At 42.3% G+C, this 19,598-nt stretch overlaps 1 protein-coding gene across 1 annotated transcript in view; it reads right to left on the reverse strand.

Annotated features, from left to right (window-relative positions):
• Positions 1-19,598, reverse strand: part of dlg4a (discs, large homolog 4a (Drosophila)) — a 67,689-nt gene that overhangs the window by 19,119 nt on the left and 28,972 nt on the right. Inside the window, exon 2 of the mRNA XM_008276235.1 lies at positions 13,985-14,146. Within this exon, the coding sequence (XP_008274457.1) occupies positions 13,985-14,146 (162 nt within the window). The remainder of the gene's footprint in view (positions 1-13,984; positions 14,147-19,598) is intronic.

Genomic DNA, 19,598 nt, shown 5'->3' on the forward strand with positions numbered 1-19,598 from the left:
TCAACATGTAAAAGCCATCTAGTCGATAAGCAAGATAACGACCTGTGCTGGAATGTGCCAATGTCAAACCGTAATGTGGTAAAAGAGGGGGGTGGTTGGACCGCAACAACCGAGCAGCTGAGCATTAAGGCTATTGCACAGTTTCAGTGTCTGAATCGCTGCTGCTCTTCTGTTTAAAGTAGAATCAAGACTCCAGACTGACCATTACTTACATTGATGTTTTAAGAAATGGAAACAACAGCAACAAAAAAACAGTGTTTTGAAACCTGCAGCTGTAATTTTTGGTTGTCAGATTGGACTGCAGATGAATGAGCCACCTCTGAGCTGGTGTGTGGGTGTCAGGATGTGGTGGAGGTTAATTTGGATGTCACACTGCTCACTCACAGATTCCTTTTTTAAAAATCCTATGTATATGAATGGAGCGGCGTGGTGGTGGTGGGAGGGGCAGAGGTGGTGTTCCCTGTTTGTTTAAAATGAAAGCTCAAAACGTCACCTTCGCACTATTACAGCCAAACATCTATTACCACACACGCACAGCCTGAGCAGGATTTGATTAGTATTACCAGATTTGATTACTCAGGCTGGCCATGATTAAAATGTCTATCATGGGGCCTAATAGCAGCCACAGCCTTGACCTGACTTGTGTGTCTGTGCAGACGTTGCAAAAACAAAGCCACGGTGCCATAAAACAACAGAATCCAGTGGTGCTGTTCTGTGCCGACGACGTGTAAATAAAGATTTCTCCAAATACGCTGATGGTCAAACATGTAAAGTAAGCAATGTAAACATGTTTAAAACATGCCTACCATCCGGTGATGTCGGTGTTTCTTGGCTTTCCGTACATTGTTGAGGAACCGGGAGCCCATCTTTTTGGCGTACCACACTGACATGAACATCATGCGAAATCGTTGATACACAGAAGCAAACCTCAAAAGATTACATACACCGCCACTGAGAGTGTGCTGGAAGAGTTAGAGTACACTCCAGAAGCATCTGCTTTCGAAAGCAACACAAAGTACCACAAAAGTGTTATTGCAAAGTGAGCCATTAGGTCTAGGCCCAGCCATGAAACCACAGTTGGAGTGTCCAGACTGCACAAATTAAAAGATTTCAACTCAACACATGCCCTTTGAGCTTCCACCCAATCTAAATTCAACAAACTACCAAAGACAGCATGCCTTAGACCTGGCATGCACCTTTAAAAAAAATAAAAAAAATTCAAATCCAGAGTCACAAAAAGAGCCCAATTAGTGTCTTCCTCTTGCTGAGTCGCTGCTCCAGACTTCATTTAAGGAAACCCAATTCCATCCACCAAGGTTTGAGTTATATGAAAAAAATATACTCGTCGCCGATAGGGTTCATTAATTATCTAAGCCCGGCTCGTCCTGTTCTCAGAAATCAGCCATCCAGGGTAGAAATGAGCGTTTTACAAACAGATCCCTCCATCCTCCGGTCTCTGTGGCAGTGGACTGCGATAGCGGTGCCTCCCTGCTACTGGTCTGTGCTCAGGGAGAACGCAGTTCATATTTTCTGCTGCTACTGTACTGTACCCCTCCCATCCCCGCTGCCGAGGGAAAGAGGAGCGAGCAGGAAAGTTTGATGGCAATTACTTAGCTGTCTCTCTGTATAATGTTGATGCTGGTGATGTGAGAGGGGGGGGAGGCATTATACTTTGACTGAACTGAGAAGGACAAGCAGCTCAAACTCGCCTGGCTCGTCCTAGGGAGCGCTTGAAACTGAGACTACAGCCAGTCGGGGGGAGCGAAGCCTCAACGCGGCGGCGACAGCAAGGGTGGGAAAATGCAGGATGACATCTGATCGTTTTAGTTCGTCATCTTGGTCTTCCTTGTTCTTTTATTCTCGTATTTATTAAGCTGTTGTTGAGAAAGCAAACGGCTTTCCAAACCCATCTAATCAGGAGACGTTTTTGCAAATATTTCATCAACAAAATGTTTTAAAGTGCAAATTACTGAAATGTCTCTTTGTTAATGTTGCTAATTCTCAGAATATTAATAAAAGACCTCCATGAGGACCGACATGTCCTTCTCAGACCTCACCGCCATTCTGCTGTGAATGAATACAGCCCCATTGATGGAGAAACTCTTCAAAGACAACGAATGTGAGGAAAAAAGGGTTTGAAAAGGAAACACGGTTTGCCATTTATTTTCTTTACCTTGAATAAAGTGCGGTGGATGTGGCCTACATGAACTCCCACTGCTGCTCACAGGTAAAAGCATAGAATTCACTGCTCAGTCAAGCTCTTTCTTTCTAAAATACAGATGGATCGACAGGCGTGTAATACATATATATATATATATATATCTACACGCAGAGAGACCGAACAGCCTTATGTAAGGACATGTTGAAGGACAAGCTGACAGCTGACGTCCTCATTCTGCTCAATAAAATCCCTCCATTTACCTATCTAATTTTCTCACCCTTCCAACTGCAAGGGCCTCTCTATCCTGCACTCCGCCATTCAGCATGAACAGCTCTCTCCTCCTCTTTCTGCATGCATATTTTCTCTCTCTCTCTCTCTCTCTCTCGCCTCTCCTTCCCAAAGGACCTGAGCTGCGGCTGCACAGTAATTACACCGAAGCTGCAGGGACATATTTAAACATTTATTAAAGAAAAGTAAGGAGGACGGAGAAAATGAAGATAGAAACCAGATACCGACCAGACAGGAGCGCAGAACAGAAGAGGGGAGAGTATAATGGAGAGCTCTGGGGGGGAAACACTACAGACAACAGTAATTGAATCCTTACATTAAAAGCAACTGTATTTTTGCAAAGTGCATCTCGGAGGGGCTTGCTGTTTTTTGGGGGGGAGCGAAAAGTATTGTACACGCATAGGAACAGTCGTGTGGTTTGAGAGGAGAGGAGGCGATATGCATCCGTTTTCATTTGAAGAGACAGAGTGTAACAAACTGCTGGGTGGAAGTCTTCAGTAAGCACTTCGTGTCTGCTGCTCCTCACTCCGGGCTTGTCAGGTGAAGGATAAATGGCAATGATAAATGCTGTGTAGTGTTTTCAACTCAGGAACTCCAATCCGTCACCGTAAATGTACCTTATGCATTGTTAAAAAACTGTTTCCCGGAGAACATTCACGAATTCATGAATGAAGTGGAAGGGAGGATGTTGTGAAAAGCTTTTGTGTTTGTTCCAGGGTAGTTAGCATGTGGTTTTAAAGGCTGGTTTTCGAGTAATTGCGGTATCTTGCCTGCTTTTTTTTTTTCTGATTCACACACAATCAGGGAAGCCAAGTCTCAGCTCAATAACTAGATTCCCATTGGATTCACTGCAAAGGTAGGGAAATACCCTCTCTGCAACGCTGGAGCTTTAAGACCTCATGCTCATTAGCCCAGCTTTAGTTTTTACCAAAAAAAACCTTTTTAAAAGCCCTTTTCTAATTATTTTAGGATAGAAAAGCAAATAATAGAGTTTATTCCTTGTATAGAAAGCGCTTTATGTGACAAATTGTATGCAGTGCCACATATATAAGCCTTTATTTGGACCCCTGTGTTCGCTGCTAAACTTAAATCAGCAGCGAGAACAGCACCCCGCACATAATGTCACATCAAGCCATGTATTTATGCAGACTTAAAGAGTCATATCGAGCAAGAGGCGGGAAGATTCATCAGTCTGGGCGCAGATCAATAACAAAAGTTCTGTGCAGTGTGAAAAGAAAAAAAAGGAAAAAAAAGATTTCTAATTACATTACACAATAAGTTTTACAAAAAATTGATGTCAGTTGAAGCTAAAGCACCTCTTTGCTAAATCATGTACATAACCCAAAGACCCGCTATTACTTGCCAAACCATTGCAGTGCTTCCAGAGACAATCCTACCCATAAATCAATGGGGCCTGGAGTGGTACTGGCAAACCCCACACCATTAAAGCAATAAAGAGACAGACTGACGACACCGCCTACACATCAATGACAACCACACGGGCACTACACCGGCTGCAAAGGCGTTCCACACACAAAGGCATTACTGCAATGCATCTCGAAGACAGTACACACTTTAACCAAGCAGCGTGGAAAATTGAATGCATGCATCTGCAAGAATGCAGCGCTTGTGTATATGTATGAGGGCACTGTATGCATTTTTCCTACTGATGACTCTATGCTGAAGGGTGGAGGATGTCCCATATGGAAGACGGTTTAATTATAAGCATGCACTATTAGATGGGGTGTGTTCAAAGTCAGGGCAAGCACACAGAAATGATGTACAGTTAGAGAAAATGCTTGTCAACAGACATCGAGAGACTAGAAGCCAGATTCTGTCGTCCACTTATTTCCGCTTCTAAGTAGCTTCTGTGTTCAAATTTCCAGTTTTTGCTGACATATATTTAAAAATGCTCTTTAAAGGTAGGAAGGAATGACTTGTGGACCTGTTTCCCCTTCTACCATTATGGATTATGTATGTTTTGCCCTGCAAGCCAGACAAAATCATGTCAGCAATTCATGGCACATGAGGCTAATGCAACCTGTCTTGATCATAAAAATGCTCCATGGAGAGGAAGCAGCACAGCCATTTTTTTCAAGGTTATGAAAGTCACTGTGCACAGTCTAACACTGACACCTACAGGTTTCAGTCTGTCCTGCAAAAAGATTAAATCTATCTGTCTGTCAAAGCCCGATGCCACATGACACCCTCAACACGCCACTGAAGGTTTAATAGTGGCACACATTGGGATTAGTTTCATCTTTTACTCGCGTCTCATAACATCGCAGATTTTCCCACGAATTTACATATTTCAGGAGAGGGTTTTGTGTGTGTGTGTGTGTGTGTGTGTGTGTGTGTGTGTGCAAAATCCAGCCTGAGATTCTTGAGAAATGTGCACTTCTTAGTGAAACAGGACCCACAATGCAAATGTTTTTGATTCATTCACTGCACAGTAGCTTTTGGTGTCTCAGGAACAGAACAGAACAACAACATTATCAGGTGTTTGAAAATTTAAAAAGTTTTCAGTCGTGTGATTTCAGCATCACCTCCCAAAAATAGCTGCTGAGTACGAGCGGAGCAAATCTGTTAGACAAAGGAGATTTGAATGACAATGAGTATGAATACACTGATATGATCGGCAAACAGATGACCTCATCCTCTGGCAGTACAGATAAAATGGCGATGAATGGGCAGCTGTCTCTCCGCACCGAGACAGCCAAGCCCGTTGAAGGAGGGGGGGGGGGGACACCAAATCCAATAAAGACGGAGAACGAGGATAAAACAAAAGAAAAAGAAAAATCACACTGATGATGATGACTGATGATGATGCCGGGAACTTTCACGTTGACGGAGCGGCGCGGATCGCTGTGCTCTTACCAGTGTGGAAACAGCGGAGGTGTACATTGGAGTGTGTCCCGTAGACATCAACACAGGCTGCAAAACAACAGAAGGGAGAGTGTAATTGTGCAGGGCATGGTGGATGGACACAAGGGAGGAACAATGGGTTTTGTTCTGGTCTTTCCGTGAGTTATCAAATATGACTGCTGATACCGTTTATTAAGAAGAAATCTGCATGCTTTAAGTATGAAAGTTCAGTGACCCATATTGCGATCGCGCCGTAATGTTTAATGTATGACACATGTGCCATATACAAAACCACTGGAAACTCGCTGCAGTCGACCATATAGAACACAGTTAGTGCAGCGTTGCATAAAATGTGCGTAAAAGGGGGACACCGACTGTGTGTGCAGACATTTTTACAAAACATCACGTGAATATAAAGACACACAAGTTTTTCTATTACTTATCGTGCACTGACTCCACAAATGCAAATCAGGGGCAGATGACAGAACACAAAACATCACACGATTGATTATAGAGCACCATCATTGACAGCTTATAGACGGGGTAATGAAAAACAGATTCAAAAACATATAATCGATAAAACAGAAAAACACAACGGGATTGTTAATGCCTGTTAAAAACCAAATGGATTACTCTGCAAAACCGAAGCTGCTGCACTAAACAATACAGCTTAAATTTTTTGTACAAATAGCAGCAGTGCAGCACTTTCACATGTCAGGAGACACTTTTCCTCCCATTGGGGGGAAGTTTTATGGTGCAACAAAGCACATCATTAAAGTATGAATGTTGTGGCAGCTGTATTTGCTGATCCAGTAGAGTACCTGGCAGGTGGATTCATGCTGATCCTGATATTTACAGACACTATCCGCGCACTTCTCTTTCCTAATATAGACATGGCCTTCTGCTCACGGCACCGCTGGAAACATCCTGGACTTGCCTTGCTCAATGGCAAAACGAAAGATTCAACATTTGTAAAGCACTTTAGCATTATTATACGATTACTATGAATAGTAAGAAAACAGAAGAGAAGTAGCTGCTGCTTTCAAGACAGCAGAGGGCGAGGCGTGTTCTGTTTTGTTTTATAGCAGATGGCATGTTTATTTTTTTCTGATATGAGTTAAATTGAGTGAAGTTTATAGTATTTCAGTAGTAGACCAGCACGCGTGTCGCTATCTTCATTTAAAGTGAATCAGTGATGAATCCCCTTCATGCATGAATCATACATCAATAATAACCTCGTTTTACACATGTTCCATGTTGATGAGGACACAGAAAAATAGAAATGCGCGACCAAAATAGCACGCTGTCTGTATTTTAGACTCCCGCAAAATTTCACAAATCACGTCTTCAAGGGGAGTTCATGTCTTATTAAGAGGAGTCAAGCTCCCCCCGGCTCCTCTGAAGTTCACTCACTGCTTTTAAGTAGCACTAATTTATTTAATCATACTATCCCCACCAAGACTTTCCTTGGAGATGAAGAGTTTCAAACTGGCAAGCTTGTGCTTACAAGTCAACTTCGTTAACCTTTCCGCTGCTCGCACCCAGTCGTGAGCAGGGAGGGAGGGTGAAAAGGGGAAAGAGATGCACCAAACGTATCAGAGATGTGAAACTAAAACTTGGGAAATGGGATTGTTGAGGGCCGCTGACGCTCGCACAGTAATGATCGGGGTCATAAAACCACAATGTCAGGACTGAGACACGGTAAGGTCGTCATGACACCGCGTGAGGGAGCGGCACCAGGTATCATCGTCATCATCATCATCATCATTCTGATCGTCAGCTTCATCATCGTCACCCATGATTTATTAAACCAGCAAGAAATACATAGCTTTAAAAAAAAAAAACCCTCACTACCTTCATCACTATTACTGCTATAGTGCATCACTACTCTCTGAAGAGAAACACAAAACTTCATAAATAATAGCAGCATTCCAGAAATAGAAATAGGGCCAGTCCTGGTTCCCAAAACATTGTGAACAACATCAACATGCTCCCTTTCATGTGATAGAGAAAATATCCTCAAGACCAAAATTTCGCTGCGACGTAGGTGTCTTAATAACAGCTGGAATGCGTTTTCCAAACCGCTTCACATTTCCACACTGTTTCTGTTTTAAAGGCAGTTTTCTGTGTCACACATATGTTTTGCACCAGATTTTCATTTGTGCAACTGAAGGGGAAATCTCCAAAGTATTTCTTAGGAGATTTGGGTGGAATGGACCACTCCTCTCTAATGGAGCTCCACTTTATCATTTAACAAAAACACAATCTGGAGGGTTGATGTGGAGAAAACCACCCCTTGCAGTTGAGTTTTAAACCACAGATTTCTCCAGAATTGAGTGCTTTTGTTGTGTTAAGGTAACAAGGTAGCGGGGAACCAACCAAATTAGAAGTTTAAAGATCTTGTATAACTTCAATGTCAAAGATGTTAAAGCTTATTTTGCATTTGCTGTGTCAGAATGAATCAATTTGTTAATGAAAGCAGTGCTTCAGACTCCAGCACTTAGATTAGTTACATAGTAGACTTGCCAAACATATAAAATAACATGCAACAAAGCTCTCCAGCTGGACCTGAAACAAAATATAAATTATTATGTCAGATATAGATACGTGTTTAGTTGACTTTCTTTATTTAAAAAAACAAAATGAAAGTTTGTGTTTATACAGGTGAAACCAGAAGTTTGCGTACACTGTATAAAAAGACATGTAACGTTTTTTTCTCACTGTCTGACATTAAATCAGACTAAACTTTTCCTGTTTTAGGTCAGTCAGGATTACCAAAATGATTTCTATTTGCTAAATGCCAGAATAATGAGAGACAGAATTTCTTTTAGAGATTTTCTTGAGTTTCATTAGACCACAGGACATGTCTCCAGAAATTAAGGTCTTTGTCCCTGTGTGCATTTGCAAACTGTAATCTGGCTTTTTTATGTTGCTTTTGGAGTAGCTAATGTCTTCTTCCTCTCTGAGTAGCCTTTCAGCCCATGTTGGTACAGGACTGGTTTCACTGTGGATAATGACTCTCTGACCAGCTTCAGCATCATCTTCACAAGGTCTTCTGCTTTTGTTCTGGGGTTGATGCACACATTTCACACCAAAACATGTTAATCTCTGGAACGATGGCTGGACATTCCCATGGTGTTTATACTTGTGTATAATTGTTTGAACAGATGAACCTTCAGGCATCTAGAAATTGTACCCAAGGATGAACCAGACTTGTGAAGGTCCACAATTGTTTTCCTGATATCTTGGCTGATTTCTTTAGATGTTCCCATGTTGTCACAAAAGGAAGCAGTGTGTTTGAGGTGTGCCTTAAAATACATCCACAGGTGTGCCTCCAATTAACTCAAATGTTGTCAATTAATCTATCAGAAGCTTCCAAAGCCATGACATCATCATCTAGGCTTTCCGAAAAAGTATGAAGGCATAGTAGTCTTAGTGTATGTAAACTTCTGACTTTGAAGAAAGTAATAAAAAAATCTCTCATTTTTCTGGCATTTAGCAAATAGAAATAATTTTGGTAATCCTAACTGACCTAAAACAGGATAAGTATAGTCTGATTTAATGTCAGATAATGAGGGGAAAAAAAAGGTTTTCTGTCTTTTTATACAGTAAACTTCTGGTTTCAACTGTATATGATGCAATGAATTTGATGCAATGAACCAAAACAACTTCAAGAACTGAGATCTGAGATGAGAAAGCTCCGAGGCCCGAGAGAGGCATCGTGGAAGATAAACACATGAATAATATGGAGCTAATTAAAGGTAGGAAGTTTAGTTAAAGAAACACCACTGACTGACTGATGAGCAAAATAACCGTCCAGAAAAATGTACTTTGTCCTCCGAATTTAATAAAAAGCTTTAGGAGGCAACATAATAAAGAATCTCAAGGGCAACACAGATGTGTAGCACAGTCAGCACATTAACACTGTGGGGGGGAAACTTACATCATGTGTATATTAACAAACCTACTTTTGATGCCAAATGAAGGTTCTTGGCTAAAGTCTTTGCCTCCTGCTGACATATTTTAATGCAGAACTGCCCACACTTACATTACCAACACTTTATAAATATCATGTTCTGTTAAAGTTCAATAACCGCTTTAACTTGTGTTCCAAGGTAATAAATCTGCGGTGGCCCTGAGAGCTTATGTAGTTTAAGAGGATGCATGCAAATAGACAAAGGAGAAGCAAACTAAGAGAACGTCTGTGTCACTTACAACTAAAAGCAGAAACACAGTACAAATACAGATAATGCAGAAATTATTACAAACAACAATCATGAGTTTTAATTGTTCCTGAGGGTCACTAAACAGTGATGCCGAAACATGACTATATGCTCAGAGAAAGGAGTTTTTTCATTTGTTTGTTTAAAATCAAAATTTCTGTTTGCTTAATTAATTATCATATCAGATAAATGCTGTTATTCCTGCAGTATGAATTGTATTTGTTTATTATATTTTGTCTAGGGTGGCTCAGTGGGTAGCACCGTTGCCTCGCAGCTAGAAGGTTGCCGGTTCGCATCCTGGTTAGGACACCCGAGATCTTTCTGCGTGGAGTTTGCATGTTCTCCCCGTGCAGCATGGGTTCTCTCCGGGTTCTCCAGCTTCACCTGAGTCAGCTGGGATAGGCTCCAGCCCCCCGCGAGCGGTGAGGATTAAGCTACGGATCGTTATCAGGCTTCTGCAGAGCTTGATGATGAGCTGATCATTTGAATCAGGTATGTTGGAAGAGGGGAACATCTAAAACATGCAGGATTGTGGCCCTCGAGAACCAGGATTGGACACCCCTGGTATAGATAATGGATGGATGGGTATTTTGTCTAATATTGAGTCGTATTTTCTGTATTTGCAGCCTTTTTTTACCTCTCTAATTGTTCCTAAATTGTGGAGGATGTTTTCCTTATTTGCACCTTCTATTCAAGTAGTTTCCTCAAAACAGGAGTAAAACCTTAGTAAATAGTGTATTTGGCACAGACTTTTCAGTTGCAGATCGATAAACCAACCAACAATGCGAGACTACCTTAAAATGAAATAGCACCGAGGGATCCCATTCAGAAAGCATCAGCCTGAAGTACTAAGTCAATACATTTTTTTTTCTACAAGTCATTATGGAGCCATTAGCTAAATTCACTCCTTCTAATCAGTGTGCTGGTGGTCAAATTGAAAAGAATTCTACAATTAAGTGGATAATACGCCTCAAAGAGAAGCATGTTTGGAGGTGCGACTGGCTCGGATGACGTAGCCGGTCCGGATTGAATGACGAAGCCGCGTTGTTTCCATTCACTCATTCTGTCGTCATTCCTCGGTGGAGTAAGCGATACGTTCTCTGTAGAAAGTTTTTACTGTTTGTTCACTTGTTTTTAATCAGTTTTCGCTTCACCGTAATTAGAGCTTGTTCTGCGGTTAATTGCATTAAGAGGCCCTCAGGAGATTCTGATATCCAGTTTGTTCAGTAAGTAAATATTTGTTGTTTTTTTTCTTAATGGTTTCCACTTCTAATGCAATTTTTGCATTAATTAGAATGTGTACGGTGCATCTTGCCCGTTAGGTAACTTGGCGACGACGCCGTATTAAGTTAAGCGGTCTAATCGGGTTTCAAGTGTAGCTCCTCTGCTCCACCACACCTCCTGAACATGACGTCAACCACAAAGTCACCCTCTGTACGACAGCGCTCTGTGCCGTAAACAAACAATCCACGTCAGACTTAAGTCAATACATTTGTTGTTTGTGGTGTTTTCACGAGATTCGTCAATATTAAAAAGATCGCCTGCCTCATCTCTTAATGGAACTCGTCTAGCCCTAAGGACCTATTACACACACCAAATTTGCACCTATGATGTAATTGTGATTCAGTATAAGATGATAATTCCTTTATGTCATCCCACAGACGTACTGGTACCTGATATGAGCTTCTGGAAACTGGCTGACAGACTGAGTCACGTAATGGATCTGAAAGCCTGCGGGGCACACATCACTTTTTATATTTTCTCTTAAACAGACTTAAATAACCTCATCATGGTGGATTTTTAGAGAAAGGACTAAGTCTCCCATCCCATCACCGTAATAAATGATGCACCCTTCAGCTGTGAATAATTACACATCCCTTGGCATGTGCTGGATGACAAACTCCACTGAGATCACTGGGATTAATCAAACCAACCAGAAAAGGTCAGAAAAGGAGAGCGAGTCCGCCCTTTGAACAATTACACGTTTTAACTTATTAAAACCTGAACTGCCTTTAAAGGCAGGTTGTGTTGCTTCTAACTGATGTGGTGTGTTGTGATCACCCCTAAAATATCTCCCAAAAACTGCTCCAACGCTGACTGACATGTGCCACCTTTCCGCTGTCAGCCTCCACCGGCTACAGCAGCTGCTGGATTCACACTTTGACTTGACGGAGCATCGAAGAGACAAACAGAGACTGACAGACAAAACTGCTGCAACCACATTACGGCCGGGGCTTGTTTCTTTGTGTTGTTTATTGTTCGCTGTTATTCTTTCTGTTGGGTTCAAGTTGCTGCTTTGTTTGGATCCTTTTTAGATGCAAATGACCTGAGAGCAGTAAATCAGATGTAATACATATAGCGCGTTTCCACACATCTCCTATGATGCGCCTGCATTTCATTAGCCCGTGACGCTCCCGCTGATTTGATGCTCATTTAAAATCTGTCTCCGGAGTAAGGTGTGTGCACTGTGCCATATAATGACTGGTTTCTAGTGTCTCGAATGATGACTGGAAGTGACTCCGCGATGCCACAGCTCTGGTTTTTTTTAAGCTTGACAGTGTCCCCAAACAGCCTCTCGGTGCCCTCGAGGAGAAAGCTCCATGGCCACCGCAGCTCATGCCGAAACAGGCAGCTGTATATTTTAAAACAGAGGCGGGTAAAGCGCAATAACTCAGCCTCTCCTCTTTGCTCATTAGAAGACAGCACTTTAATGGACATATCTGGGGACTTCAATGTGGTCCCGCGTGGGGAATAGAGAAGCACTCCCACCCCTCAACGCAAATAAATACCAAAACGCTTAAGTCTTAATAGCAGCTGTTAAAAAACATGTGTGGGCATATGAGACGGATCATTATTAAGTGGTCATTATAGCTTACACCTTTACATTTGTAGCTACAGTACGTGTTCGTTAATGCACTCCGGGCGAGGCGCTCATGTTCCCACTGATGTCAGCTGGATTTTTCGACTGTGTGGCTCTCGCGCAGTCTGTGTCAACATCTCCTTCTTTATCATGGAGCTCTCGGAGATATTAGATGTTGCGTTTGTGGGACGTGCGTCTGAGGTAATTGCAGCTCAGATGAGTGTTTGTGCTGAGAGCTGTTGTGATTGCGTTCCACAAAGTTGTGTTCCACTTCAAAACCGAGCCTTTCCGGTGTAAAGGTTCTCTTTGAGTTTATGGTAAATAAACCGTCTCATTGAATTACAAAAAGAATGCATTTGTTGCTCGCCGCCGTGCATCAGTCAGATCTGTAAGTGCGACTACACGTGCCAATCAGGCTGTTTGTTGCTGTAATGTTTCCTCCGCTAAACCGATAACGAGAGCTTTTATTTCAGTTTGTTCATCGGAATCTTTAACCACATCCCGATCAGGAGATCAGATGACGACTGTAAATCTCGATTGCGTCCTTTGGTTTTCATGCAGCTAAACTCCGATATCGGATTACCCAACGTGTATGTTCTTAAAGGTGTAAAGTTGAGCTGACACTTAAAACATGCCGGGGGGGCGTATTTATTCCTCATAAATGCATTATGTTCCCATCAAAGCACTTTTGCTGGCGGATTAGAATTTCAAAACAGACAACACGTCATGTTAAGTGCGAAGTTGTCGTAGATTATGCGTTGCGCGTGAGCCAAATGAAACTCTTAATATAAATTTAACGACTTTAGAGCGCTGTATGTCTCTGAATGAAGGAAATTAGAATGAAGCAAACCACATTACCGTGATGACTATAAATCCAGCTGGTGATTCAACTTGAGAATTCAGACCCACAGTTTGGATTAATATCATGCTCGTAATGGGGGATATATTCACCCTAATTATTATATCCCACTATAAAGACCTATACACGTCTATAGCAGACAGATTTGGAAAAATAAGGAAGAAAGTCAATTGTTAACTGTTAAATTAACCACCAAATATTTGATTAACTGGTTCCAGCCTCTTACATTTGAGTATTTTCTAGTTTCTTTACTCCTTTATGTCAACAACCTAAACAAAACATCTGAGCACGTCAGTCAACAACATCCCAGATGGACTTTTTTTTTTTTTCCTGACATTTTATAGACCCAACAATCAATCGAGAACATAATCAGCATATTCATGGACAATAGAACAAGTGTTGGTTGCAGCCCTATTTTGATCCGCATCAAAAATATCTCATAGACTCAGACGACAACGTGACTCACGCAGTGACACTCGGGAGTGTCAGAGTGTGTTTGAATATGAAGTCAGAATTACCTCACCGATGTCACATTGAATATTCAGCACTGCAGTAACGCTCTAATTGTGATCTACTGGCTGTGTCGTGCTCTGCGACATGTTCTCAAGGAAGCGTGTGGTTGTTCTGGCGCGGCAACATTCCTGAGTGTTGACAGCTGAGTGCATTGTGCTGTAGTAATCGTGTTACGTATTGATCAACAATGCACATGAGCGCAGTGTGTGTCCTACCTTGACAGGAGAGATATGTGTGTGTGGTGTGTAGCCGTGTATGGCCTCCATGGCAGCGAGGTTCTTGTCACTCATGTGAAGCATCTCTGCACTTTTCCCTGGAGCCAGATGTGCTGGACTGTGCTCCAAGGGGGGCGTCTCCTCATCCTGGTACCTGTACTTCTGCAGAGACACACACACAGAAATAGATGGAAGTTATTCACAGGTATGAGCAGGATTAAAGTTTGATGATGCCTAAATCACGAACCCAATTCACGGTCGGCCTCTTTATTGTCGCTGATGTCCTTTAGATATTATGGTGTAAATGACACATTCGCTTCACCAAGGGCACAGAGCAGTGTTTCCATGAGAGCAGGCTTCTCCAGCCAAATGTGAGCACTCTATATGCAAATCTGCTATACCACATAACATGTGTGACGCCTACAGGCGCAAAGTGAAGATATTATAGAAAAATAGGCCTCAAAATGTGGCCACTGTGCGCTGAGCAAAGCCAACGTCCTCCACCACCACATGGAGCAACCAGAGCCGTGACTCATAGCGGCTCCAAAGCAGCAGATCATGCAGCTTCTTCCTAGTAACCTCAGTCTCCTACCGATATCCCACACCTGGGCAGCCTGCCAGCAGCCCACTGTTTGAGCCACACATGGTAGGTTTCATTCTAGGCGCGATGACACAAAATCTGCACACAGCATTTTTCCATCACAAAACAACATGAGAAGGTGGGCAGCATCACAGTGGAGATCTGCCACACTGTCCTGTGGGCAAGAGCTTGTGATTTTCTACAAATCTGTACCCAACAGAAGCCCCCCCAACCTCCCCCAGGCTCACAGAGCTCTACTGTGCTGCACTGCAGATGTGAAGCTGCCTATTCTGAGAAACGCAGGAATCTGGATGGATCAACTGAATTTTGGCTGGTGACCTGTTGGCCAACCCTGCTACGCTCTCTTTCATTTATTTATTTCATTATTTCTTTTTTTTTTTTGAAGGCAGACGGCAGAGGGAGGTGCATCACTGAGCCCTGTCTCAGACAGGCTGCCTAGCAACCAGAGCAGAGCAGAGATTGCAGTGCCACAGTTGGGGCTGCCAGCATCGGTCCTGGATCACATTACACTGAGACAGCAAGAAAGAGAGGGAGTGAAACAGAGATGAAGATAGAGGAGAAAGTGAGGGGGATGGGTAAAAATGACAAAAAAAGAAGAAAAAAAAAAGTGAGTCCGTCAATAAAAGGGAAACGGAAAACAGCTGCGCGGGTGCAGATGAGAGAATAAATGAATGGCTGTGGAAAGCACTGCTCCATAATTACAAGTTAATAAGCAGGAAACAATTGATTTTTTTTTTCTTTCTGTGTTAAGCACTGCAGAGTCTGGCATTGCTATATTAATGTAAACTTAGATTAAGTATTATGTTAACACTGCACATTTGTAATACAGATCCGTAATATAGATTTAATTAAGCGTTCTCAATCCTAATCCCGTATCAGTGGACGCTACAGAATAAGATTGTATTAGATAACAGCAAACATTAACTTCAAACCTGGAACGAATAGTAAATATCATGAATCACTGCTCAGAGTAGCCCTGAGCTCTTTGGTCTCCACTGCCTCCCCCTTTCCTGCATGACCAACATTCATGCTGCCATGTTGCCTTCTGTCCCACTGGTGGGGGATGGACATTCAATTCAATGATCTGATACAAAGCGTCCTTCTGGAGAGGGCTTTAGGTGGATTTTCTTCCGACAAGTAAACTGTAGGATTATTGTCAACAGCAGAAAAAAAAGCAAAATTTAAAATATGAGGGTGCATTTTATTTTTTTTTGCAACATTTATCCCGCCGCAGCCAACATGACTAAGAGGCACATTTTCAGCAAAGGGATCTTTTTCACTCCTGACTATCATCAAAGTTCATCATTCAGTTCGGTTTTCCAGCCACTAAATTACTCATCGCCGCGTTCACCCGGTGCTCCGGATATCAGCCCATGATGAGATGGTTAAAACGCAAACAGGCAGCTCTCTCTCCTGAGTACAAAGGAGCATGATGAGGACAATGAACCTCTGCTCGAGATGGCGTGCAGCAGCAGTTGTATTTTTCTAGTCCATGATTTTTTATTTTTTTATTTTATATCCATGCCAGCAGCATCTAACAAAAGCTTCACAATTTCACACAAATTGACTCATCACTAAATGCCTTCTGATTGTTGCAGCTTGATGCATTCGAAAGTGGAGCATTTATTCAATTTGATATATCTACATTTCAATCTGGCGCACTATCGGCGCCAGCGTCCGTCCAACAAAAGGACAAGCTTTGTTAGCCGGTAGCGTGGTGCCATAGGTAAAAAGTGAGCAACCGATATTGAAAACAGTTCATGGTTCTTGCTGAACTACGGCAGTTATACTGTATACGTGATTGATGCGGTTTAATTTTGTTCTGTTTTTCGGTTTAAACGATTGTGCCTCTGTGTGTGCGGTACAGTTTGTGTGCTGCACTAATGATATAGGAGAGGAAAGTTGAATTAATACAAACATAATGCGACATTATCTGTTTTAATAAACATAATTGGACGTTATGTCAGTTGAATTTGTTTTCCTGGGGTTCTCTTCTCACAAGCGGGGAGTTTGCAACAACCAATATGTGCTGCTAACTGTACAATCAGCCCACGAAATTACCTCTGCAACAAAATTCCTCAGAGTTCCCCAGGTTTTTATTGTGTCAGTATATCATCACGCAAGGAATCCAATACATCTTTAAGGAATTACTCCTTTGTAAAGGTCATTATAAGGAGAGCCGAGCAGTCGCCGGCTGTCCTGTGCTGTAATAAGAACCTGCTCGCTGCGTGGCTGAATAAGCTGTTCCTTTAATGGTTAAATGAGTTAAGTTAATGTAGAGCCAAATGTCAAACGCTATCCGCCGTCATCTCAGTTTGTAATTCAAGGACCAAGCTTGAGCTTTTTAAATTACTGTGCATTAGGTAATGGACTGAAAGCTAACCTCACCTCTCGGGCGTATAATTTCCAAGAAACTCCTGACTGCAAATGCATTGACGTGTGAGGTGTAACCGTGAGAAGCTCTTCAGGTGTAAATTAAAGGTGGCAAATCCGCAGAAATCAGAGGTTTTAAGCTTCTGGAAGTTCAAGTATTTACATTTTTCCGTAATGATGATGAATCCATTTTCCCGTAATGCTGCGACGATGAACTCGGGGAGGGGATTTTTTTTATTTTTCCCGCTGGGTGCGATGCTTCACAGTGCTGTGAGAATGAACTACCTGCTGGAATTTGGTCGTCTGCGGAACAATACAAACCCAGTGAAATATATCTGGAGAGGTAAAGGTGCAAATATAACAGAGCCAAAGACAAGGGACATTTCTCACAAACAAAACGGCTCATTTGAATAATCACTCAAAATATACAAACAAGCAAGTAATTGTCCAAAATATACACAATCGCTTCTTCTCACAATGCCTCCTCTATTAGACAATGCCGCCCATTCTTCACCCTATCTCATGCTGTCTCTTAATTTTAATGACATACTCCACAGCCATTACTATTCTGCCCTCAGCTGACATCATCCAAGAGATTTATTAAGACATATCTTTGGTGCTTTTGTACGATATGCCTCTCCTGGTTTAACGGTGACCCAGGATGTAGCGTTACTTCTTCCATCAGCGGCGCAATCTCCCTCCACATACTGTATGTAGGCCAGAACACCTGCTGTCGGTGAGCAAACCCTCACACCAGCCCACGAGGACCTATTATAAACCCAGCCACGCTAAAGCCCAACGCTCCCACGATCTTTGAAATCAGACCGACGACGTGTGAGGAAAAATTACGCGGCGCGGCGTCGTCACTCGAGAGGACGCCGTTCGTCCGTGACGGTCGTCTGAACTTTTTTCCTCCATCGAAATACAGTCATTGTTGCCTTTCGCAGTTGATTTTCACTCGCAAGTGTGTTCGCGAATGCCAAACCTCAAACACAGCTTTCATCTCATTTGCATTATCACAATCGCTGTTGCCAGCCAACACCTACCAGTACAACTGTTTTTTTTTTCATGTATATGTAAGCCTCAGAGGACAGAGAAATTCACTCATCTCCTGCCAGGGATAACTTCAGACTATTCTCCAAGGTGCTTCAGCACAACACTTTGACAAGTGTTAGTATCCTGTAGCTATGTGCGCTTCGACAATAACAACAGACTTTACATTTACCATGGGGCAGAATGCTTAAAGCTGCACCAGGCAGCCGGGATGTTAATGTGAGAATCCATCCAGCCTGAATCAAAAAAAAAAAAAAAAGTGGAGCTACAACAAAGAAGAGCTTCTTTATCCCCCCATGGAGACGCTCTAGATTCGCCCTCTTCGCCCAAATCTAACTCCGCTGTTGGGTGCAGTCGTCTCTAATCTCTTTGTAATGCTGGAAATTAACAGCGAAACACAAAGCTTCTACCTGAACAACACTTCAGCCACACACACAAAAAAAAAGACAGCTTTCCAAGAGTGCCTTTGCAAAGTGCATGCCAAATGACACAAAGACAAAGAAGAAAGAGTGGAAATGTATTTATTCATATATTATTTACGGCGCGTTAATGAATTTATTATTATAAAGCAAGCTCCAAAGGCAGCGGCACAAGACTACCTTCATGAGGAGTACAATAGCTTTGTGCGAGTGGCTTTTGAATCCGAAACCGTCTCCTGGGCTGCAGAATGAAGGTGTTTCTGCATCGTCCTACAGGGAGATGATTTGGGGCCCATCCTGCCCAGCGGAAACATTCCGAATACCTGACAAAAACTTTGATCAAACATGTAAAAATACTTTCAGCAGTGCATGTTTTGAAGCTCATTACTCTCCCAACCAACCGAATACTTCCTCCAAAAATAAAAATAAAATCCCCAAAGTGCCATTGGGCTTTCTTTACCACCAGACGGCTTGTTAAACTACAATGAAACATAAAAAGTCATAAAAAATAAATAATTTTTTTTTCTTTTTTTTTTGTACTCCACGGATACACACTGTTTTATACCTCTTCACATCTCGGTCTTAAATATTCACTTGTTAATTTATGTTCATCTAATCTTAATGAGATTCCGAATCTCCTTTTTGTGGGATGATTCATCATTGATAGGACCCACACAGATGCATCATCGTCAAATTTAATAATCAGATTAGAGTCATAGATACGGTGGATGGTGGCACAGTGGGTGCTTGGCCGCGGTTTCTTCTGCTGAGAGGTTGTGCAGCGAGGGGAGGTTTCCATCTTGCCTTGTCAGTCTGGAGCCTGTTTTCACAGGAACTTCACGCTTATTTGTGAGACAAGAAACAATTTTATGAGTTGGCAACAGTCAGCCAACTCATGTGAAACAGATCATTATGTAAATGGAGAATATGTACAGAATTAATGTTTGGCGTTTAAGGCTTGTCGCTCCGCACAAGAAACCGCCGAGCTCGATTTAGAAGGAAGTGACGATACCAGCCTCCCCCGTTTGTGTGGATTCGTGATGTGTGAGGACGGCAGACCGACAGATGACTAGTTTTCAGGTGAACAGGTCTGAGCAGAGCATTGATGACTTAAAGGTGGCAGCTCTGGAGAAGGATTGTTGACGTTTCATTAGTTAGTAAATTTAGA

The sequence above is a fragment of the Stegastes partitus genome, unplaced genomic scaffold (genome assembly GCF_000690725.1).
Source record: "Stegastes partitus isolate 25-593 unplaced genomic scaffold, Stegastes_partitus-1.0.2 Scaffold67, whole genome shotgun sequence".
Taxonomy (NCBI): domain Eukaryota; kingdom Metazoa; phylum Chordata; class Actinopteri; family Pomacentridae; genus Stegastes; species Stegastes partitus.